Source organism: Gopherus flavomarginatus, chromosome 12, assembly GCF_025201925.1.
Source record: "Gopherus flavomarginatus isolate rGopFla2 chromosome 12, rGopFla2.mat.asm, whole genome shotgun sequence".
In the NCBI taxonomy this organism is placed as follows: domain Eukaryota; kingdom Metazoa; phylum Chordata; order Testudines; family Testudinidae; genus Gopherus; species Gopherus flavomarginatus.
Window position 1 is genome coordinate 51,010,329 of NC_066628.1, and position 24,846 is coordinate 51,035,174.

The following is a 24,846-nucleotide window of genomic DNA, read 5'->3' on the forward strand; positions in this document are numbered from 1 at the left end:
AGCTGCAGCCTTTGGCTCTTTACGAGTTGACAGCATCCCTTTAGTAGCCCAGCCACTACTGACATTGCAGGTGCTCCAGACTGTGGCTGAGTAAGATGCATGTCACTGGGGCAGGGATGTAGAAGGTGAACCCATCCACTTTGAAGTGGCACCTAAACACACTGACCCGCCAGCCCAGACAGTCATCGGCCACCCTGCTGCATTGATCTTTCAAGGGCTGCCTTTTGCAGGCATGTTCTTATAGCATGTGAAGGTACCAGGCTGCCCCTGCCAAACACCTAGGAGAGTTCCAGAACACTACAATCGCAAAGGCTGCATTCAAAGAGTTCAGCAAAAGCCTCCTTGTCTGCCTGAAGGAGGCTCCTTCCAGAGCCTGCCAAAGGCTGTCCATAGGGAACTGCTGCTTGAGAGGCTGTGAGGTGAGCACTGTCCTCACCCCAGCCACATTGGTCCCACTGAAATCATGTGAATTGAAGGCACTTGGCAGCACCCAGCGTGAGCCTCGCATGCACTGCCTCCACAGCGCTCGTAAAGCTTGCTGGCAATGGGAGCTTGGCAGGAATTTAGATCCCACAAACGCTGTGTTTTAACCCTCACTCATTCCTAGTGGTAGCATCAAGACAAGGCTAATGGCAAGTCAGAGCCTCAAGCTGCCTGCTCTCCCATGCCTCATGGCACCTACAAACCTCACACCTAGGAGAAAAGTTTTCTCCATTGTGCTTGAGCTTCACAGCGGGTCTCCAGGTAGCAGGTGGCTTTAGGCCTGGGGCTGCAAAACCTACACACGGGCCTGAAGGACATGTGCAAGCAGCAAGTTAAATCCTGCCACAAGTATTTGCATGTACCATGTGATTTAATGCTCCCAAACGTGCTGCGTGGGGGTGTCTGCAGAAGCTCCACCAGGACTAGTGGCTGATGGATGCAAGGTGAAGTGTTAATGATACTGGGAGAAGGAGAAGGCCTGGATCTGGAGAGCACTAAATCGTCCAGACTGGTTCTCATCCCTGATTTCTCTTCTTTCATGCACACAGAGAAATTTCACAGCAGCAGCTCACACTGCTGATCAGCCGCCAGCTCAAGCTGTGCACCCCAAACGTGCCCCATGTGGTGTGAATGCAGGCTGTGATGCCCATTCTCACCACAGCGGGTCTGGGTTTGCCAGCAGCAGCAACAGTTTTAGTCTGATGCCCCCTTGCCCCCCACCTTCCTTCTGAACAAGGGAGGATTTTGTATATAAATGTAAACAATATTTCCATTTCATTTGCAAAACAACACAAGAGAACTAGCAGTCACTTCACGTTCATCACTCGGAGCAACCTAGCCCAGGAGGGTAGCTGGGCTTAAACTAATGGCCCCTGAAAACCCCCACATCTACAGGCAACCCCCAACCCTGCAGCATGTGGAACACTGCAGAAGTTGGCTGTCTGATTTGGATTGAGTTTGACTGTCCCAGGAGCTTGTGCTAATGCCTAGAAGGAAAACAAAACAAAACAAACAAACAAAAAAAAACCCCCAAAACTCACTTTTTCTCAAGGAAAAGCTTTAGCCTGTTACATTGCATGATCCCATAGCCCTCTCCCCAACTGTCCAGGTACTTGCATGTTCTGGTGTTGCAGGTACCTGGTGTTCTGACATTTCAAGTTGTACAGCAAAGAAATCCAACCACAGAGAAACCTGGCTTACCAGTCACTTGCTAAGCACTTTTAAGCAGCCAGCCTTAATCCCCACCAGAGAACCACTGCATTAACCTTACTCTGGTGCCATCTGCTATAGTGGTCAGAAAAACAGAATGCCCTTTGGTAGCTCTTAACAGATTTCATTGTATCCTACTCCTCGCAGCCCTCAGAGAAAATCTCTATTGGCTCCAGGAAACCTCCACAGATACAATGAACCACCAAGAACATTGCTGACCGGCAATGGCAGAACACGTTGTTGGGGGAAGCCAGAGTGCTGTTTAATAGCCAATTGCTTATAGGGGCAGGGACACCTGATTTTTGCCTCCCCAGATCTCATTGCCATCTGGCATTCACTTGAAGAAAAACCCAATGAAACAATCAGGTAAAGCCAATGGGAAAGAGGCATCAGAAGGGGCTATGGAACCCATCCCCCCACCTCGTACCTCCTGGTTCAGTAATGTCTAAGATTGAAAAACCCAACACTGGTGGGAGACTCCTTGACGGTCACTGTAATCAGGTTGGCTGTCACGTCTGTGACAAAGACGTGTTCGATCAGGCTGCGGGTGGGTTTCCAGTCCTGGCTGGTCTGGATGGAGACTGACATGTTCTGGCCCATACCAGGAAACGAGGCAGAATCCCTATCCGAATCGGAGCTGGTCTCGTCTTCGCCGGTGCTCATTTCAGACAGGGCTGCCGGCTTGTGGTTCTCTCTTGTGGGGTGCCCCTCTTGCATACATGAGGCACCACTTTTTGTCACGTCTCTTTCCCCAGCAGCTGCTCTTTGCATTGGTTTCTCATTTTTGCAGGTGTCCACGCCTGGCGGCAGCCCCGTGTCTTGTGCATTCAGCACTGTGCCTACCCCGCTGCCCTTGGCAGCGGCTGCCCCCACATTCACAGCTGCGGTGCCAGAACTTTTGGCCACAGTTCCACAGACATGCCGAGGGAGGCTGCGGCCACCTGCTGAATTTGGCCCATTTTTGATACTCTGTAAGTTTAAAGCTTGAAGGTTCAGCTCCTGATTGGAAGTCAGCTGGCTTCCTGGGACAGGCGAATTCACAGGTGCCTTGCTGCCGTTGGGCAGGGTCTGAGCCCCAGCAGTGAAGCCTGATTTCTGATCCCCTCCAGCACCACTGCCAAGTGCCTTGGCTGCTTTGGATCCTTGCACATTCAACCCAGGCTCCCCAGCTCCTTTCTGGTTTCTCATTTTTAAGTCTAGTCCTAGGCTACTCTTGGTGGATGCTTGTGACTTGAGTGCCAGCCTCCCTGGGGCTGGGGCCTCTGCCAAGCTCTGGTTTTGGGACATCCTGTTCATGTAGTGCACGATAGAACTCTGCCAGCTGATCCCATGGCTTGGGCTCCCAGAGGGGCCCTTCAGTATATTGGGCAAGTTCTCAGCGGATAAGCCCCCTGAACCAAGCCCACTCAGTGCACTTTGGGGCTCTTTCACATTAGATTTAAGTACAGCAATACCTGAGGCCTGAGCATTGTGTTGGGGCTGCAATTTCCCCATCAGTTTGGAACCTCCACCCATCTCCTTTCGGGTTGTTTTCAGCACCTTTGCCAGGTTCATGGTCCTTCTGGCTGCCTTCTGCTCCGGAGGCAGAGGTTTACGCCCACGCTTCTTCCTCACAGGGTCTTTTATTTCCGGCTTTGCAACCAAAATCTGAGCTTTCTTCTGTGGCACTGGGTGAGTCTCTCTGCACCGGGGACCTCTCTTTGCCTCCAAGTCACTCTCATCCTCTTCATCAGAGGAGGAAGAAGATGAAGACGTGGAGGATGAGGAGCTACTTGACTTGATTTTTGGAGGCACCTCTGGTTCCTTTAAAATAAAAATAAAGAGGGAGCAGGAAGAACATCAGCCTGAATTAAGATAGCCACACTCAGTTCTGCCAGCTAAGTTCTTCAGCAAGATACCAATCTGTTCTCAGTGACCCCACAGATCACTTCTTCCCATGCATCAGTCCCTAACTGTGCGCAGGCCTCTACTCTGCAAAGGGCCAAAGAGCCCCCACTGCACCCCGGCCAGATCTAATATATCGCCCTCAAATTCCATGTGACTCATGCTTTTCCCTCCCCATCATTGCTGATAAGCAATTACCAAAGGGTCTGGATAAAGAGAAGCTCCCCCTATCCCTGCCCCTTATATGCAACCTCAGGACACATTCCTGGATACATTCTGCTCTCAGAACAGTGTCTCCTGGCAGCTCTATGGCCCCCCATTCTCCAGCGGAAACCCAAGACGTATGATCCATTTCAGCAACACTCCACATTATGACACAAGAGGTTGTAAGGGCCTTTCAGGCAAAGAATGTCCCAAGAACTGGCATCACCCCCACCACCCCACACATCACCACTGTTACTCACCACATGTTTCCTGGGCCTGCCTCTGGGTCGTTTGCCCCTCTTCCGATTCTGCACCTCTTTCTCATGTTCCCTGCAAACACACCAATTGAGGACAATGCTGCACCCATGAGCCAGCCTAGTTCCTCTCTGATCAGCAGAGCCCTTGTTTGAAATGCTGCACAACCCAGTTCTAATCCAAGCAGCAACGGACACTCATGAGTGTTATACTTGTGACAAACATACAGCAGTCTTTCCTGGAGAGCTCCAAGCCTACAGATTTCACTCTGGCCCAAGCTGTTTGTTATGGGTTTGGAAAGCACCCAGGTCATTCTGTAAGTGCTGGGGGAATGGGGGGGGGGGGAGGTAGAGGAATTCTCTCTGGGAGTCACAGAGTAGCTCTCTCAGCAGTGGAATATGTAGAATATTTACCCCATAGCAACAGATGCTGGTTACTAGAATAGAAAGTCTGTTACTATAGATTGTGTGTGAAGTTCTTACAGCAGTCAAGCTCTGCACTGCCACACAGGAAACCAATATGATGAAGGAAAGAGACCTCTTAGAAACAGGCTCCCAGCAAGGTGTGGTGGCAAAGAGGCATCGCTGTCTTCTACCAGATGATTCCCTGTGACAATAAGAGGCCATAAAAGGGCCCTCTGACTGTGAGGCAAGATGCCATATAGGAATGGCAATTATGAGATGGAGAGGAGGTTAGAATAATAGTGTCTCCAGAGCAAAGTGATGGCTGACTGAACACCAGAGCACCCTACTCACTTTTTAAACTGCTGCACCCTATTCAACAGGTCATTGTGCCACCCACAATAATACCTAGATTTTTAAAAAAAAAAACACAAAGTGGATTTAGAAACCAGCTATAATTTAGGCCAATCAGAAAGTTTAGTGTTTTATATTAGTGCAAAGGCAAAACATTTGCCAGCGCTGTGGCTACTGTAGCTAGAGTGCTATATCTGCACCCCAGTGCACAAGGAGTTCTAGTTACCTTAACTAATCATGCAATCAAATTGCAGAGCTGAGCTCCATATACGAGTACTGAACATTCTAGAGAGCACCGTTTCTCTAGCCCCGCCACGCCACCCAATCATGCCAGGGGATAAGTATCACATTCCTCCAACAAGTATGGTTTCAGTGGATTTTCAAAATAAGTTTGTTTCTGTAATTCTAGAAACTGCCTCTACCTGTGCATGCAGCCATACATGAAAATACAACCAGTGGCCCAGACCTTTAGATTAGAGGTCAAGCACATTCAGCTCCCAACGCTCATTTCCAAGTTAAATGTCTGTATCACATGCTAGTGTGGTCACACTGCACGATCTATGTAAAATACATTCTGATCTCTGGCCCCAAATTAATCACATTTATAACACTCGGTAGCCGTCTATGAACCTAAACTGTCCGTTTAGAGTATCATCATATTTTAGCCTGATGAGCTCTTCAGTAAGCTGTTTGCAGGACAGCCAAAGACCAAATGATTGATTAGACATTGTTCATCCAACAACAACCACCAAAAGTATTTATAGTTTGCTCACTTCTTTTGGAAGGCAAGGAGCAGCCTTGGATCAAGAATATTCTCTTCAGGTTCCCAGCTGTTGTGTCTGGAAAAGAAGAGTAAACACATAACAGAGCAACATGAAAGCATTTTGAAAAAGTTTGGACTGATATATGGAATATCATCTGTTCAAAAGCAGCTCACATGACAGCCCATGGGATCGATGTGACTCTGAGAACAGTGCACCTGTCCCATCCAAAGCCACATCTTCGAATAACCCTACAGTAATGATCTGGCAGGGAACGTGGGAGTTGCTACAATCGCTGCAGAAATGGCAACACTACATAGGATGCAAACCTCATTCTCATCAGAGTGCACCGCAGAAGATGCTCTGGAGAACAAACGACCAGAAAGGACTCTGGAAAGGGAGTCCCGATTTTTTTTTTCTGCCCAAGGGTCAGAAAACAGGGACGGTCTAGAAAAGTGAAGTGCCTTGATTGACGGGGGCAAGCCCTGGATGAGCCGAAGGATTAAGGATAACAATGTGTGTGCTGCCTGGGGGAGGGGGCTTGAAAGGAGAAGCCGGGAGGGAAAAGGGTTTCCAGGAGCAGCTGGCGGGAGGAGTAAACAGACACGGTCCCCTCCGGCTGCCAGATCCCCCCCCTCTCTGGGAAAGGCGCAGCCCCACCGGCATCAATGGCAAGCTCAGGTTTCATCCGGCAGGCGAAGCGTGGACACCCAGGCAGCTCCCCTGGCCCATCCCCACCGGAGCGGGGCCCGCTCGGAGCCGCCTGCCCCAGCTTGGGGGCGGCCCGGGAGCCGGGGCCGCAGCACGAAGCGTGCGCCGGACGGACTGAGGAGGGATGGACACACACACGGCCACAGACACACACTCACACGGACTCACACGGACACGGACTCACACTCAAACACACACTCACACACGGACTCACACTCACACACACATGGACACACTCACACGGACTCGGACTCACATGGACACGGACTCACACTCAAACACACACTCACACTCGGACTCACACGGACTCACACTCCTATTTGTAAACAAAAGGACCCGGGGCCGGGACGCGGCGCCGCCCGAACACCAGCAGCGGGGAAGGGGCCGGGCCGGGCCGGGGGCCCCCGCGCCCGCGCCCGCACTCACTTGGAGGACCAGCCTCGCCACTTCACCAGATACTCCAGCTTGCCCTGCGGGAGGAGAGAGAGGCGGTTAGCGCCGGGCCGGGGAGGATGCCCCGGGAGCGGGGGCCGGAGAGCGGGGACGGGCCGGGGGGGCCCGCGCCGGGCGCCCACCTTGCGGAGCCGCTTGCTCAGGATGCACTCGGCCGCGAAGACCTGCTCGCCCACGCTGCTCAGCTCCTCCATGGCGCCGGCCGGCTCCGCTCCCCGCCCCGACACACAACGGGACTGGCCGGACGGAGCCCCGAGGCGCGCCCCCGACAGCCGCGGGCACCCGCATCCCTCCCTCCGGCGCGCTCCCGCTGGGGGGCACACAATGCAGCGCGCGTGCCCGGCTCCTCCCCCACCCCGAGCTCGGAGGCTCCCCAAATTCCCAGGGAGCCAATGGGGAGGGGAGGGGAGAGAGGGAGGGCGGAGACTGGCAGCTGGGGAAGGGGATGGGGTCAGGCTGCTGCAGAAAGGAGAGTTATTGTCTCCGCGCGACCCCTCCCCTTCCTGCCCAGCGCAGGGGCTTTGCTCCCCCTGCCCCGAGTCTGGAACTGGGGGGAGGGGCCTTTGGCCCTGGCAATAATCCCAGGCCTAATAATTGAACAGCCCTTAGGTTTCCCCAACGACCTTCATGCAGCACATGCAAAATCCTGCATTAGTGCAGCACAGAGGCTGCAAAGCCGACTGTGCAGGGAACTGGGAGGAGATGCTCCAACTCCTACAGCACCTACAGATTGGTCCCTCCCTCGCACGCAGCAGAAACCAGGGGCTCTCACAGCGAGTGCTCTGTGGCTGGTGGCCGCTCTCAGCGTTGTTCCTAAACTAATTAACTTTAGGGAAAACAAATAAACATGCACATAAACGTGTCCAAATCCTGGTAATTTATCATCATAGGGTTTTTGGTGCAATAATAACAATAATGTACGGTGGTCTCTAGTCTTTACTGGACCTAAACAGAATAGAAACACAAATAAGGTGCTTTGAGCATTCTTGTCTTTTTTCTTGTTTCTTTTGGTCTTTTGTTGCTTTTAAAAACGGACCCTCTAGCTACTGTGTGCGCTGTGAAAAGTGATATTAACAAACATACAAATCCCTCTTTCACAGGGCTGCCCAGAGGATTCAGGGGTCCTGGGGCACTTGTACTCACCCAGCGGCGGTCTGGGTCTTCGGTGGCATTTCGGCGGCGGGGGCCCTTCAGTCACTCTGCGTCTTCAGCAGCACTGAAGGCCCCCCCACCATCGAAATGGCGCTGAAGACCTGGACCACCACCAGGCCAGAGGTCGCGGGTCCCCTGTGGGGCCGGGGTTCTGGGACAAATTGCCCCACTCCCCCACCTCCCCGGCGATCCTGCTCTTTCACAGTGGATTTTCTCAGCCCTGGCAAGCCCAGGGACAAATTAACCCTAGATGGTGAGGTAGGTACGGAGGCAATGGGGACCGGGGGTAATGGGGCACTGGAGGAGGCAGCAGGGGGCTGGGGTGAAGGAGGGTAAGCTCAGGGCCAGAGTCTGGCACCACATCCCGGGGATGGAGCCTGAACCCCCTTGGATAGAGCCTGCCACCTGCCACCCCAGGGCTGAAGCCCAATCCCACCACCCCCAGGAAGCTGGGGAACTCACCGGCTGCCTGCTCCTCCAGCTTATGTGTCTCCAGAGGAAGTCAGGGTTCAACCACTATTGGTGGCCCCTGGGGAAGGGCTGCTGCTTTGCCCCCTCCTTCACCACCCAGGAGGCTGTGGCTGCAAGAACCCCTGGTGACTGCATGCAGTCACGGAGGACACATTTGAGAAACGCTGGTATAAACTGAGTTATACCCTCAGCAGAGCTGACTGGAAAATGCAAAAGAAAAAAAAAGTCAATTCTGCCAATATTTTTGACATTTTTAAAGTCATTTTTGATTTGCAGGGTTTGAAATGGGCCAAGTTTTCATTTCTCTCTATTTTTTGAAGTATCTTTAATTGAAATTGTTTTCAAAATGGCTATCAAAACTTTTTCAGTTTATCAAACCTGATTTTGATAATCATTTTGATTGTTTTAAAAATATTAAAAATTATGAAAAAACCAAAACACTAGATAATATTAAAAAAATATTTGGCTAGCTCTAAGCGTAAACAATGATTTATTATATTATATAACAAATGAAGAAAGGGGAAATTAATTGATAGTAATGAATATAAATCAGGAATAATGAAAAACTGACAAGAGAAGCAAAGGTACATAAGGTGAAATCTATGGCCAGTAGAGTTAAGAACAAGGAATTTTAAAAAATATTTTAGGAACAAAAAGAATTCTGACAATGGTACTGATCCACTACTTGATGGACCTGGTAGAATTATCAATAGTAATGCGGAAAAGGCAGAAGAGTTCAATAAATATTTCTGTTCTGTACCTGAGGAAAACCAGATGATATAGTTTCATTACATAGTGATGACAACGTTCTTTCTATTCCACAAGAATCCCAGGAGAATATTAAACAGCAGCTACTTAAGTTAGACATTTTAAAATCAGCATTTCCAGTTAACTTGCATTCCAATAATTTTAAAAGAGCTGGCAGAGGAGCTCGCTGGACCATTAATGTTGATTTTTCAATAAGACTTGGAGCACTGGGGAAGTTCCAGAAGACTGGAAGAAAGCTAATGCTGTGCCAATTTTTAAAAAGGGTGAACGGGATGATTTGCGTAATTACAGGCCTGTCAATCTGACTTCCACCCTGAGAAAACTAATGGAGGAACTGATAAAGAGACTTAATTCATAAAGAACTAAAGGAGAATAATGTAATTAATGCAAATCAACATGGATTTATGAAATATACATCCTGTCAAACTAACTTGATATCTTTTTTTAATGAGATTATATGTTTGGTTGATAGAGGTAATAGTGTTGATGTAACATACTTAGACTTCTGTAAAGTGTTTGATTTGGTACTCTGTGACATTTTGATTAAAAAACTAGAACAATAAATGGATTAAAAACTGACTTTCTGATAGGTCTCAAAATGAAATTTTAAATGAGGAATCGTCAATGAGCAGGCATGTTTCTAGTGAGGTTCTTGGCCGTACACTATTTAACATTTTTATCAATGACCTGGAAGAAAACATAAAATCATCACTGACAAAGTCTGCGGATGACACAAAACTAGGGGAGTGGTAAATAATGAAAAGACCAGGTCCTTGTGTTAGAGCAGTCTGGATCACTTGTTAAACTGGGTGTGAGCTAACAATAAGCATTTTAATACATCTAAATATCAATATGTACATCTCGGAACAAAGAATGGCAGCCATACTTACATGATGAAGGACACTACCCTGGGAAGCTGTGACTCTGAAAAAGATTTGCAAGTTGTGGTGGATAATCAGCTGACCATGAGCTACCAGTGTGATGCTGTGGGCAAAAAAGCTAATGCAATCCTGGGGTATAAACAAAGGAACTCTCTAGTAGGAGTAGAGAGGTTATTTACCTCTGTGTTTGGCACTGGTGCGACCATTGCTGGAATCCTGTGTCCAGATTTGGTGCCCACAATTCAAGAAGGATGTTAATAAATTGGAGGAGTCAGAGATGAGCTACAAGAATGTCTAAAATGATTAAAAATCTCTTCTTCAGGTCAGCTCTATGAAAGGTCGAAAGCTTGTCTATCTCACCAACAGAAGCTGGTCCAATAAAAGATATGACCTTAACCCGGTTGTCTCTCTAATGTCCTGGGACCAACACAGCTACAACAGCACTGCATTTAATAGATTATGGACCAGATTCTTATCTCAGTTACACCAATGCAGATGGGTTATTCTGCATTTACAGCAGTGCAGATGAGATCAGACTGACCATGTGTGTACTGTTTTCTCCCAAATACAGAACAGTGCCATATCCGTAAGGCTATTTTACATTTAGTACATTTTTTGTAGCACAGAGAAGTTAGCTTTGAGACTAGAATCTAACATTATCAGGGTCACAATTCTTGGAGAATCCCTGAAAGCAAGAAGAGGAAAACAATCATCCTTATGTATGTGTTGTGGGTAGCGGGAAGATTCCGAAGCTCTCTGTTCATATAACAATAATATGTAATTCTCCTGCTTTGAATGATATCACATTTTTTTGGTATTTGCTTTTTACAAATTATTTAATTTGTCAAGGTTAAGCCAGCTCAAAAGAACAACCAGAAGCATTTTTGTATCCAACAGATGATGTATGAATAGCGAGGGGTCCAAAATCTAACAGAGTGCATTTCTTTTTTGTTAGTTTAGTAAAGTAATAAAGTAAGATACATGGGCAATGCATCTTAGTATTTAGCAATATTCAGAGAGAAAGAGCTCATACCCCTGCATGCAGGGGCTGTGTGTTGGCACGATGTACTCTTATACATCAGCTCAAGTGACAAGCCAATCTGAATACTCAGGAGTGAGGAACAAACAGAAGTATAACAGCCTCCATCTGGGCGGCAGGCAGTATGAAAAACAGTCCTGGGAATCTGCATGTACTCTTAGCCTTAGGAGGACTTGATCCCTTTAATCTCAATTATCTGTCTGGGTATTTGTACTGCACTCACCAGTGGAGTTTCTGAGCACTTCACAAGTATGTTCATGTAGAAATAACAATCTTTTCTTTTGTCCTTCCCGGCCTGTCAGAGAAAAGGCATGTTTGCATGCAGGTGTTTTGTTTGCTTATTTTTGTGAGTGTGTTTATCGAGACAAAACTAACTTAAAGAGATGAGTTTTGTGTTTAGTTCCGCACGAGTGGAAGATCTGTGGTTAATCGTATCTCTTTCTGGGAGCAAAGAAGAGCACCTTGGGCTTGGGGGTTGACATCCAGATACAATGACCTTTTTGTTCACTATGTCTGCTTTATCCCTCATGTCCAGAATGATGCCATTGCTACAGGAATAACATACATCTCTAGAATGCCTTTCACTCCAAAGTGTTTTACAGATTTAGCTGGCACTCTTGCTCAGTCTGCATCAGGATTGTTTTACCCATCTCTGGAGCAAAGTGCTGGATCCTCTGCTGCTCTGTGTTCTTGCCTGAACTGAAGAGTTGTTCTGTGGTTTGGGAGGGGTTGGGTCCAGAATCACTGCTTCCAAAACTCCCTGCAGCCAGGCTGACATCTGTATATTATGGATCTACAGCTAGTTTTCTGCTTTTCCTCTATTAGTTATTTTAGGGACTTGAGAAATCTTTTCTGTGTTAATTTGCACAGTGATTACGCTACACTCACTGTTTCCAGTAACACTGCAGGTCAGTTTGCCTGGCCTGGAAGCCAGAATGGTGATGGCTGAAGCCAGTGGCTATTTTATCAATCTACTTTCTGTACAAGAGGTTGAGTGGAGGCCAGAGGGGTGTGAAGAGAACAGGGGACCCTTCCCTGTGTTTCCAGCTGGAGGCCTTAAAGAATCTCATTGTTGCTAACTCTCATGAGTTTATCATAAGGTTTGTGATATTTGGTGTTTTCTCTTAAAGCCCCAGCTCCTGGAGTCCTATGATTAGAAAATAATCCCAGCTCCCAAAAAAAACATTTCTAGCTCTCATGATTGCAAAGCCTGAAAAGATGATCCATGCCCCCAAAGGCACATCAGAAGAACCCAACATTTATTATTATATTTTAAAACCTCAACTTTGGGAGGGGGGGCTGACTCTCAGTTTCTGAATGTTAGGGGCAGTATAACTTGCATGCTGGCAATATAAGTCTCTGCCCTTTCTGGACGCTTGGAGTTTCCATTCAACATTGTAACTGTTTCCCCTTGGAAATTAGCCACTTGAGGTTCAAAACAAGTTTTTTTAACATCAGGAACATCAGAAATTGCCTGAGAGCAGCCTTACCCCAAGCCTTCCCACTGGGCTGTTACCTCCAGCTCCTTCAGGTTTCTGGGGAAAATACATGGAGGACAGAATCAAAGTATAGTCATAAGGCATGTGGATGTTTTTCCAGCTGAACAGAGGAACCACAGAAGAGAATTAAGGTCCATGCACAGTTGAAGGTTGGCTTTCCTGTCCACATAGTCAAAGGGGGCCAACTGCAGTGATAGTGGTGGGTTTTGTGCTGTGGGGAATGGGATAGAGATCACCAAACTCATGTCACACAGGCCACCAATACTAATGCCTTTCAATCTCTGCTGCCCTGGACAGGCCCAGAAATGGAGACCTGCAGGAGAGAGGCTCAGCACCCTGTTGCCAAACTCTGGAACTCCCCAGCCTTGGAACATGGCTTGTAGCTGTGGTTTCCCTGTGAGTTCAATGCTGCTTTATACATTTGTGAGAAACTTTGAAAAATGTCATTAATGACTGGCCTGTCACATTCCTCAGCTCCAGCAGAGCAAAGTGACAGTAAAGCCAATAAACTCAGCAGTCACCGAGAGAACTTTTGGCATCTTAAAAATGAGATTCAGACTCCTTGACTAATCCAGTGAAACATAATTTTATAGCCTTTTCCAAGTATGTCAGAAATCCCTGGAATGTTATGTATCATGCCCCATGGCCGTAACGCAGGCCAATTATCTTATGGCTGGGCCAACGTGCATTTAGTGTCAGATGAACTCAATGTCTCTGAAGATCAGAACCTTCCTTGTGGAATTAATGATACTTCTCCTGGAGAGAGAGGAATACAGAGTAGACTTAACAAGCAAGACCTGTTTAAACTAATTAAATAGTCTGAGTGGCAGCTTTGTTGGGAAGATATATTTTACACAGAACAACTTTACTCAGAGTGGAATGGCAATTGGAACATTGTGAAGCAGTAAAATAATGTGGGACTTTTTCTCTGTTTCATTCTATCTCCAGCCCCAATGCTGGATCCTATTGTAGTGCCCACAAATTAAAGCTGCAATTAAGGTTTCAGTATCAAATGTTTAATAAATTAATTTCTCAGCACCAGTACACGTGGCAGACTCTTCTCTCCTTGCACCCTGTTACTTCATCAGGGTGACAAAATATTTTGCAGCTGATGAGTGGAGGGAAGAAACTCAAATTTACTTATGTGCAACAGAACCAGCTTTTGGAAAAGGGAAAAGCCTGTGGGAATAGACAGCTCTAAGATGTCTGTTCCTGACAGCCCCCCACAAATATGCTTGGCCTTATGCAAACACAAGAGAAGACTCTGTTCCTGCCTAGAGAGCTTACACTGTGGAAAAACCCAGCATGCAGACAGATGTGACAGAGGGGAAAGTAGTACAATGGACAGGTCAGTTTGGCAAGTGTGACGGGTTGTTGGCCCCACACAAGTATAGAAAGGGTTAACCTGAGCAGGGGAGGTGAGTGCTCCAAGTGGCCCAGAGAGGCTGTGCGAGGCACATCGTACCAGAGAGAGGCTGCAAGGAGCAGCCAGTCAGGGCCCAGCAGGCTCACATAATAGGAGCTGCAGAGTAGAAGTCACTTGCTGCTGGGAGCTGAAGGAGCCAGGACTGTCCCTTTAGCAGGCTGAGAGCCCTGTGGCACTGTGGACAGAGCAGTTGCTGGCAGAGACTGGGGGAGCGAAAGGAAATGCCTGGTTGGCTGCTAGGACTGATAGGCTGAGGCCCTGAGATAAGCATGAAGCAGGTGTTAGGGTCCATGGGAGGTGACCCAGGGACACATACTGAGCCGTTGGAGGGGCTGCAGCCATCTACAGGGTGCCTGGACTGAGACCCAAAGTAGTGGATGGGCCTGAGTGTCTCCCCCTCCGCACAACTCATCACTGGGGAAGTGGCTGGACAGTTGGATTGCAGTATTATCCCCCGGGAAGTGGGGAGCACTGATGGTGACATGGCTGGATGGCTGTGTCATGAAGAGGATGCTGTGGCCCTTGGAGTGACATGGGTCTGAGAGCAGATATGACAGTGGGAGAGGCAATATCTGGAGAGGACATACCACCCTGCGGAGCTAATCCCCAGGACAGCCAGCAGGAGCTGCCTCCATGGTGAGTCACGCCTCATGACAGCAAGAGGCAGTTGGCTATACCCCAATAATAGTGTTTTAATAACACAATGGGTTTTATTTTTATTTTTTATAGAGACAATATCTCCATTATCAGCCACCTCATTCCTTGTATACATCATTGTAGAGATGGGATGTCAGGAGGGAATTGAGTGAGGAGAGGGCAATTTAGTGGGAAAGTTGTGTTGGCACAGTGGAAACATGGGTCTCTGGGAGAAAATATTGAAGAGTCTAGGTAGTGTATAGACTCGATCACTCTTCCTTTAAAGAGTGTGTTAGTCCTTGAGTGGGCCCTTCCCACCTTTCCGTCTCTTATTGCAGAACTTCACAGAGCAGCAATGTCCATACATAGCTAGGTCGCGTGTGTTTGTATGCAGCTAGTGAACATGCTTATTGAACCCAGGGTGTCCGGGGGACTTCCTTCTAGCTGTAGTCTTACGGAAAGAACAGAGAATTCACAGGATGCATCTTTTATCCCCTCCCTTGATTCTGTTCCTACCTTCAAGTGTGGACTTCAGTTTATGGCATCTGCCATCCCCCTGGTTTTCACATTGAGATCTACTCTCAGTGGCCCTGGAAGTTGGGGGGCTAGGGGGACTGCCACACCCCCTGGATTGAAGTAGTAATAACACCAAATACATGGCTTCCATCAGCAGAACCCCTCACTATAAAAATTGTTCCAGCCCTCCCGTCTACTCTCCTCTGATCATTATTGTTACTATTACAGTAGTGGCAAGAACAGGCCCCATGGTGCTAGGTGCTGTACAAACAGAGTACTGACTGGTCCCTGCCCCAAACAGCTTTCCAGCTACATAGACCCGGACCGATGCAGAATGGGGGGACAGGGTAGAACATGCACTAGCATAGTGCCAGGATTTTTTTTCTCCTTTTCACCACAAGCATTTAGTTCCCCTAGGAGTTAATGGGTGTGCGAGGAGTGGCAGAGAAAGTGCACACTTCAGCACAGCAAACATGTGCAAGGAACTTGTTGTGATTTCCATGGATCCTGGTCTCCTCTTCTGCCCAGAGGTTTGTCTTCTCCAACATGGTGAGGGGCAAACTGACATTTGGAACAAACTCCCACTCCATTGTGCTTTGGCCGCCATGGAAGGGAGGAGCATCTACAGCTGCCTCCGGGCTGGGGGTGGGTGGGTCCATTCTATCCTTTCTGTAATGTCTTCTGGGTCAGTATTTTTGAGTAATCATTGGGTTAAAAACAACGGGATCCTGAGATGCCGAGCACCCACAATGTCCTCAACTCAGCCGCTCTCAGGCTCAATCCCTGTGTTCTTTCTGGATGAGGTGAGATGCCATGGCAGCCATGTTGGTTGTGGGCATAAGGTGATTACTTTACTGAAAGAATCAGCTAATCAGAATGCAGGGATTTGCACACTGCATTGTCCATGAAAACCACACTGCAGCTGTGATTGTGAAATTTTAGTTTCCATGGAGCCAAAGGCCAGAGCTCCTGTCATGTCTCTAACTGTGCAGCACCTTGAGCTCAGACGGGCAGAGACCATGTCTGGGGACCCTAGGGGCACTTGGAGCATGTCCCCAGGCTGGTCACTCTGGCAGGCAGCTTTTCTGTGCAAGGCAGAAGCCTCCCTGCCATGCAGATATTTTTGTTATTACATTTCCGTCTTGAAGTAGATTGGACCCCTGGGCAGCAAACGTCTTCTCAGCACAGGAGAGAGGAAGAAAGCAAATGGAGTGGAAATGCAGAACAAATTGGGATGCAATACACAACAGGCCTCTCCCTGCTGTGACACCCACCCCCCATGAGGTGGGAAGGGCAAGTGGGGAACAAATTCCTCTGTGATAGGAAGGCTGGTGGAAAAACAAGACTCTCCAAAATTCCCAGTTGAATCAGGAATCTCAGCTAAGCCTAGTGTGCTGCTGACCTAGCCAGGGCCTGCTGAGGGCTCTGCACACTAGTCCAATTGAGTTCCACGCTCTCCAGCATGTCCAGTCAGGTTTTTGTGCTTGTCTGTTAAATGCTTTAGCTGAAGTGTCACTTAACAAAACCATAAACTATGTGAGATCCAGAGTGGAGTGAGGGGCCAGGCGAGTTTCCACAGCCCAGGCTGACAGCAGCTCTGGAGAAATGGCCCAGCCTGCAGGAGAGGAGAGAGGTTGTGTTAGAAACATAAAGAGGCTAAGACAACTTTAACCCCGTCAGCCCCAATCAATGTGGCAGAACCTCAGGTGGGGTAAAGCAGCATTTCTCAAATGTGGCCCTCAGAGGCTTTTCTTGTGGCCACAGCCTCCTGGGTAGTGATTGGAGGGGGGAGAGCAGTGGATCCTCTCCAGGGGCCACCAGAAGGGGTTGGGTCCTGTGCCCCTCGGGAGCCAGAAACGCCAGGGGAGCAAGCAGTCGGTGGGCGTTTCTCCACTTCCTGGAGGTGGTGGGGCTCAGGCTTCCGCCCTGAAGGCTCCAGCTGTGGGGCTTCATGCTCCAGCTGTGCGGTGGCAGGTTCTGTCCCCCGGCCCTGGCTTACAACTCCCCCCATTGCCCCTGGCCCCTGCTGCTGCCTTCTCTGCTCCCCCATCCATCACCCCTGGCCCCCGCTGCTTCCTTATCAACCTCCTCATTCAGGACTTAATTTGATCCCCAGCTCACCAGGACCAAGTAAATCTGCTGTGAAAAGTGATATTTGTATGTTTGTTAATATCACTTTTCACTGCCTCCCAGCTAGCTAGCAAGTCTGATTCTGTTGATATCATTTTGCCCAAACATATAAACATCACTTTTCACAGCAGCAGACTTACTAGCTAGCAAGTCTTAAAAAAAATACCAAAAAAGCAAAAGAAAACAACAACATAAGACAAGAACATGCAAAGCACCTTTTTTTTGTTTCTATTCTGTTTAGGTCCAGTAAAGAATCGTGACAACTATATGTTGTTAAGTCAGGGAGGAGGGAACACCCTTCACAAATGATGACAATGATTTGGACATGTGTATGTGCATATTTATTTGTTTTTCCTAAAGTTAATTAAGTATTTTAGGAAAGTTTGTCAGAGCGGCCACCAGCAAGAGTTGGTGGCCGTGCTTTGAGGCCACCAAAAAATAGCTGAGAACACCCCCAGGTGTAAAGTGTCACAATGCCATTGACATCAGTGGAGCCATATAGGATACATGCACCAGCTGTGGGTCTGCCCATGTCTTCATCTCTGCTCTGAGAAATATGCTGGGTTTGCAGTGCACTGCTTCTTAAGCATCTGAGCCCCGGGATGTCCTCAGGAGAGCTGCATGCAAGCTCTGACGCTCAGCTTGGATGTGAATATGTCCAGGGCAGTGTGGGTTTGTTGCACGTGCTGGTGCATCCAAAGCCAGACAGTCTGAATCTGGGTCTCAGTCCACCCGGCCTCAAAGTTTGGGAGTGGCAGGATTTCAGGTTCTGGTTTAGATCTATTTAAAGCTGCAGCATTTTGTTTGTTACTGACTAGCATTGGGAGCCCAGGGATTCCTTCCAATGGAAACCAGTCATTTCAGTCTGTAACCCGAGAGCAGCCACCCAGCATTACCACCAGAGGGGTAAGAACCCAAGGTAACGCCGAGTTTCATAGCAACCAAACCTACAAGTTGAACATTTAGTGAAAAGTTCCTGGATGTGGTTTTATTAGAAGTTTCTCCCCTGCCATCTGACCCTGCAGCTGCTTCCTGCAGGGGTTGGAACAGTGTCACAGATGTTGAGATCAACACAGCTCGGGAGCCATCGCCTGTCTGTAACCAGTACTGCAGCACCACTGAAGGGGGGCAGTGCAAGCCGCCCCTGCGAGTCTCTGAGCATGGAACCCCCTGCAGCAGAAACCCTTGGCAATGGCACCTGACACGGCTTTCCCCAACTGGGCCTTGTTTAGCCCTGCGTCTAGCACTGCCCTTCCCAAAGCTGCTGCAGTTTAATGCTTTTCTTTTTCCTCCAATCCCTTTATTCTTCCAGTCTCTTTCCAGAGGGAGCTGTTTTGCTGGAAGGTATTAATGGCAGACACCAATCACAGACTTGGTAAAAAATTGATGGGTGCACTAAGCAACTTCATTCAGGCTAAATGAGGAGCAGTTAAATGCCCCTTTGTTTAGTGATAGTTAAACAATAAAAGCCATCACCCACGGCATAGCAAGGCCTGGATAGATGCTTAGCCCTGTAACCTGAGGGGTTTTCCTGGAGACTCATTGCAAATGCAGGAGATGGGGCATTTATTTAATTGCATGCAGCTGTATGAAGCCAGAAAGTGGGGAGAAAGCAAGCAGAGAAGCAAGGTGAGGGTGGCCCTGGGAGGAAGCCAACAGGGAAACACGTCATGTCTGAGGCTCTGGGTTCCACTCACTCGTCAGCCATAAGGGTCTCTGCCCTCCAGGTCTGTCTAGTGCACTTGAGGGTTCCCTTGCAAAGACCTGCTCTGCACTACGGAGTTAGGTTGAATTTAGCCGCGTTAGGTCGATTTTAAAAGGAATGTGTCCACACAACCAACCCCCTTCCGTCGACTTAAAGGGCTCTTAAAATCGACTTCTGTACTCCTCCCCCGAGGAGGAGATTAGCACTAAAATCCCACTTGGAACAGGCAAACGGGAAACTTGTTTGAAAAGGTTTTAGAAAATCAGGAAGTTGGTCACTATAAGAAGCTGCCCATATGAGTAGGGCTCTACCGTTTTCATGGCCGTGAAAAACATGTCACAGACCCCAAAATAAGCCTTGGCCTGTGAAATCTGATCTCCCCAAAATCAGCCGGGCTGGGAAAGACAGGACTTGTCCTTCCCCTGCATGGCTGCTATGGGGAGAGATCAGACCCACCTCCATAGGCAGCGCAGAAGTGAGGGTGGTACAGCAGTGCCAGGGCTGGGCTCTGGACTGCTGATCCACCCCCCCACAGCTCCTGCCAGGGCTCAGGGTGCCCTAGTACCGGGGCTTCTACCCGTGCACAGCTCCTGCCGGGGCTCAAGGTGCTTGAGCTCTTAGCTTTCACACCCTCTCCCCACATAGTTCCTGCCTGGGGGGCTGCTCCCGCCCCGCAGCTCCTGCTGGGAGTGGCTGCCCGGGATCCAGGCTTAGGGCTCACCCCCCACCCCCTGCAGCTTCTGCTAGGGCTCAGGGACTGCCACCCCCCACCCCCACACACAGCTCCAGGCCCTACAGCTGCCTCCTGCCTGGCTTGGGGCTGCCCTCCCTCCCCCCACCCCCGGCTCCTGCTTGCTACACCTGTGAGGCCACGGCCCATACAAACATCCCCTACTCTGTGCTCCCCTTGCTCCTCCTCTCTCCCACTCCAAACAGCTACATTAGCCATATACACCACTGTGACCACCTAGCATCAACTAAATTACAGCCTCCCCGAGTGCCGTGCAGCACTTCCACCCTGGACCCCGGCAGACCAAGGTGCAGGACTCCTGGGTTATAGTCCTGGCTTTGCCACTGACTAACTGTGTGACCGTGAGTCAGTCAAACCACTTTTCTGTGCCTCAGTTTCCCTGTATATGTTAAATGGCGCTGATAATACCATCCCTTGCAGAACAGGAGAGTGACATTACTAGAGAAGCTGCTAATCTGTATTATCACCATTTTGCTCCCCAAGGAGGAACCTCTGCATCATTTGCATAACGGGCTATTTCCACTCCGCAGTGCAAGCCCGACACCCCCCCACCCCAGCACATTTTTTTCCTGTTGTGTGCGTCTCTGGTTTCATCCTCTTTGTGGGTGAAACCAACAGAGTGAAAGCAGCTCGGCCAGTCACTATGGCAACAGATGTTTATCAAGCCCCTGAACGAGGCACAGGGCTGGGGAGAGGCCGTGTGGCATCTGGGCTGAGGCTCGGTGCAGCTGCTATGAAGCCAGCAGTGCCACAGCTGGAGGTGCAGGGAAAGGCTGCAAGGTTTTCAAAATGCAGCAGGAATGTCCGGCTCCCTGTCTCCCGAGTAGGGTGACCAGATGTCCCAATTTTATAGGGACAGTCCTGATATTTGAGGCTTTTTCTTACATAGGCTCCTATTGCCCCCCACTCCCTGTCCCGATTTTTCACACTTGCTGTCTGGTCACCCTACTCCCAAGCCCGGCGAGGCGGCAGAGTGCGTCCTGGTGATGACACAAGGAAGTGCGGTTCCCCGTAGGGGCTGTTCATACTGAAGGTACCTCAGCTGCTTGACACTAAGCAGTTGGGCACTGAGGTTGCTGGCAGGAGTGACGGAACATGAGCGCCAGCTGCTGTCTGTCCAGCATGGCCCTGGGCATTCAAACCGCTTTTCTTAAGAGCAGGTAAGTTGGCCAGTTCTCTGGTCTATCCCTGTGTCTCTCAGGCCATTCGTTCCTGCCAGAGCCCATGAGAAGGCATCATGGTTGGGCATGCCCCATACTGCACCCTTCTGGCCCTGCCACCCCCACTGTACAGTCGCTGGGCCTGACTCTCCTTGGCTGATGCAAAGGGGTGCCAGGACTGGTGTTTGACACTCTTCTCTCTGCTATGAGCACCCCCAGGGCAGTGAGCCCCTACCTTCAAGTGCAGCACTACCCCTCTTCCCCCGCAGCCCCAGGTGCATGGGGCCCACCATGGCAGGGCAGACACGGGCCGCAGCCATTCTCCACTGCTGCAAAGCCCCATAAGAGCCACCAAAGCTGGAGTGCAATTTAGGGGAGCCATAAGGGATGCCCTAACCTGCACTGATTCCTGCAGCCCCTAACTGCAAGGGGCAAACTTCCTCCCTCCGGAGAGCTGTGCTTGGGGTCTGGCCGGTAATGAATATAGTCAGAGCTCAGTTTCCCTACAAGCCAATGCTGCAAACTATCCTGGAATCACTTCAACTGCTACCAAATGCAGTCACTTCTGGGGTGGAACACAGCAACTGTTTATCAGCAACACCCTCACAATTTTAGGACAGAAAGCAAAGACCAACTGACAAGCTGCCTGGTGATCTACATCAGGGGTTTCACCAGAGTAGCCTCGCTGATGCAGTTGTAATGGTCTGAATTTCCTTAATGATGACAGGACTGTAGAAGAATCCCACTGGAACCAATCTGGCTTGTGGCATGTGCTGGGAGGAACATGGGGCAAAAACATGATATCTGCGCTGAGGGAGAGACAGAAGAAGAGATCTGAGGCTGTGGAAAAGGGAACCAGTGGAGAGAGCAGGGGCAGAGGCTGATGGAGGACACACACCTGTCTGCATTTGCAAAGAGAAGAATCTTGGGGTGCACCATCCAGGTCATCTGCAGCCCCAGGACTTTGTTGTTACCTGCAGATTCATCAGCTGTTTGGAAGTTCTCCCGCCGCTGGGAATGGGGAAGGCAGGAGATTCCCCCCACTTCAGTGAACTCCTTTCTCTCCCGTGAAAGGCAGGTCAGACAGAAATCAGGCCTCTGGCCTCGTGCTTATCACTCCTTCATCCGGCTTCTGACTGAGGCCATGTCTACATCTAAAATTTTGCAGCGCTGGTTGTTACAGCTGTATTAGTACAGCTGTATAGGGCCAGCGCTGCAGAGTGGCCACACTTACAGCAACCAGCGCTGCAAGTGGTGTTAGATGTGGCCACACTGCAGCGCTGTTGGGCGGCTTCAAGGGGTTTCGGGGAACGCGAGAGCAAACCGGGAAAGGAGACCAGCTTCGCCGCGGTTTGCTCTCGCGTTCCGCGAACCACCCTGCAAACCGGAGGGAAGGAGACCTGCTTGCTCGGGTTCGGGGAACGCGAGAGCAAACCGGGAAAGGAGACCAGCTTCGCCGCGGTTTGCTCTCTCGTTCCGCGAACCACCTTGCAAACCGGAGGGAAGGAGACCTGCTTGCTCGGGTTCGGGGAACGCGAGAGCAAACCGGGAAAGGAGACCAGCTTCGCCGCGGTTTGCTCTCTCGTTCCGCGAACCACCCTGCAAACCTGAGGGAAGGAGACCTGCTTGCTCGGGTTCGGGGAACGCGAGAGCAAACCGGGAAAGGAGACCAGCTTCGCCGCGGTTTGCTCTCGCGTTCCGCGAACCACCCTGCAAACCGGAGGGAAGGAGACCTGCTTGCTCGGGTTCGGGGAACGCGAGAGCAAACCGGGAAAGGAGACCAGCTTCGCCGCGGTTTGCTCTCGCGTTCCGCGAACCACCCTGCAAACCTGAGGGAAGGAGACCTGCTTGCTCGGGTTCGGGGAACGCGAGAGCAAACCGGGAAAGGAGACCAGCTTCGCCGCGGTTTGCTCTCGCGTTCCGCGAACCACCCTGCAAACCGCAGGGAAGGAGACCTGCTTGTTCGGGGAACGCGAGAGCAAACCGCGGCGAAGCTGGTCTCCTTCCCCGCTTTGCTCTCGCGTTCCCCGAACCGCCGAGCAAGCAGGTCTCCTTCCCTGCGGTTTGCAGGGTGGTTCACGGAACGCGAGAGCAAACCGCGGCGAAGCTGGTCTCCTTCCCCGGTTTGCTCTCGCGTTCCCGGAACCACCCAGCAAACCGCAGGGACGGAGACCTGCTTGTTCGGGGAACGCGAGAGCAAGCCGGGGAAGGAGACCAGCTTGATTACCGGAGGCTTCCTCAGGTATGCTGGGATACCTGCTTATTCCACGGAGGTCAAGAAAAGCGCTGGTAAGTGTCTATACTTGATTACCAGCGCTGGATCACCAGCGCTGGATCCTCTACACCCGAGACAAAACGGGAGTACGGCCAGCGCTGCAAACAGGGAGTTGCAGCGCTGGTGGTGCCCTGCAGATGTGTACACCTCCTAAGTTGCAGCGCTGTAACTCCCTCACCAGCGCTGCAACTTTCTGATGTAGACAAGCCCTGAGCCAATGCACCAAACGACAAAGCTGAGTCCAGGCATTAAGAATAAACCCCCTCCAGTGCTGGCACAAAAATTACCTTCATTGTCGTCCTTGTCAGCCCAGCAGATGGCCTCAGCCCTGAGGGACCAAGAGTCCAAAACAATTTCCAGGAGAGAAGGACTCAGCCCATCATGGGGGAGGTTTGGGGTGGTATCTGCCTGGCACCGAGAAGGAAAGGTGCCAGGAACGTAGCTGCAGGGTAAATATGGTGACTATAGTAGTGTTGACCTCAGGCAGCCGGGAATCAGGCCTCAAAGTCAGGAGACAGTCTCAAACATCATGAGATTTTTAAAAAACATTGTCACAGGCTGGCCAGTAAAAGTCTGGCTCAGCCTTGCCTGTGACCTATCAGTGAGCCCCCAGCTGATGGCGATATGGCTATGATAATTAGCCATCCCAGCTGCTGGGAGTCGGGAAGGACCCTTAAACATGAGTTGGGAGTGCAGAATAGAAGGAAGGACTGCAGAGAAGGTAGGTTTCTCCTGCAGGGTCAGATGCCTGGGAGGGCCACCAAGACTATTTCAGGGGCTGCTGAGAGGGGTGGAAGAATTATTATTTGGAGATTTAGCTTGTGCCTTCAGTTGCCCCAGTTATTCCCCAGAGGGGGACTGAACTTCATGTGACATGGCCACAGGGCTGAGCCCAGGAAGGCCAGGTGAGAGGCAGAGGGCCTGTGGGAAGCGCCAGAGCCAAGGGCCCCTGGTGGCATCGGCCCCTGATTCAAGGGGGTGCTCTGGGTGACAAGTACCCTATCTGACAAATGCATTCGGGGGCCTTTTTAATTGTGTTTGGGCTTTTGAGCCTCTCAGGGTCCCATTTACACTCCTGCACAGCATCCATGGGCTGTCAGTGTTCAGCATTTACATTTAGCACCAAAGTGCTTCACGTTCATTCGCTGTCCGTCATCTGCGTGGGGCCCGATGCTTGTTCCCCCAAACAGCTGAGGCAGGGAGGTGGAGAGACTTGGCCAGAGCCGAACAGCAAGTTGCCGTAGTGATTCCTGTTCAATAAATAGTAAAGTACCATAGCTAGGAAAGGGGCGGCTCGCTCTGTGCTGTGCCTCAGTATCTCGGAGCAGATGGCTCTGTCGCTCGGGGGGGGTCTGAGAGGGCTTGCTCTGGGACCCTGCGCAGGACTATTTTAAATCCTGCTGTCATCCAGACCTGCAATACCCACCCCACCTACTCCTACATAGCTTCTTGCATTTTTATCCAGCTCCCAGCTGTAAAAACCTTAGATCCCGCAAGAGAGACAGATTTTCTGATGCTACTGAAAAAAACAAAGCCAGTGGGTTATATAAATGGATTTCAGACATAATTTTATCACTAAAAGAATCAAACAAATCTTATTTAAACCATTTAGTGTTTTCCTGCAAATTACTGCAGTCTGGGGGGTTTTTTGCCCACCCAATCCCAATAAAGTACATTTTACCCAGTCCATTAGTATTGCAGCAGGCCCTGTGTGATCCCAGT

The 24,846-nt window shown here is 50.0% G+C and overlaps 1 protein-coding gene across 1 annotated transcript; it reads right to left on the reverse strand.

Annotated features, from left to right (window-relative positions):
- Nucleotides 1–458: 458 nt before the first annotated feature.
- Nucleotides 459–6,912, reverse strand: CBX2 (chromobox 2). The gene is made up of 5 exons (XM_050919963.1): nucleotides 6,838–6,912; nucleotides 6,689–6,732; nucleotides 5,564–5,629; nucleotides 4,041–4,110; nucleotides 459–3,495 (listed from the first exon to the last, which is right to left on the reverse strand). The coding sequence occupies exons 1-5, from the start codon at nucleotides 6,907–6,909 to the stop codon at nucleotides 2,128–2,130; spliced, it is 1,620 nt and encodes a 539-aa protein (XP_050775920.1). The 5' UTR covers nucleotides 6,910–6,912; the 3' UTR covers nucleotides 459–2,127.
- Between the last annotated feature and the right edge of the window lie 17,934 nt (nucleotides 6,913–24,846).

Excerpts from the sequence above, each read along its gene's own strand:
- CBX2 (XM_050919963.1), bottom strand. The coding sequence starts at position 6,909 with ATGGAGGAGCTGAGCAGCGTGGGCGAGCAGGTCTTCGCGGCCGAGTGC. Across the intron at positions 5,630-6,688 it reads TGGCGAGGCTGGTCCTCCAA|ACACAACAGCTGGGAACCTG; the intron begins GTGAGTGCGGGC and ends CTTCTTTTCCAG. Across the intron at positions 3,496-4,040 it reads GCAGGCCCAGGAAACATGTG|GAACCAGAGGTGCCTCCAAA; the intron begins GTGAGTAACAGT and ends TTTATTTTAAAG.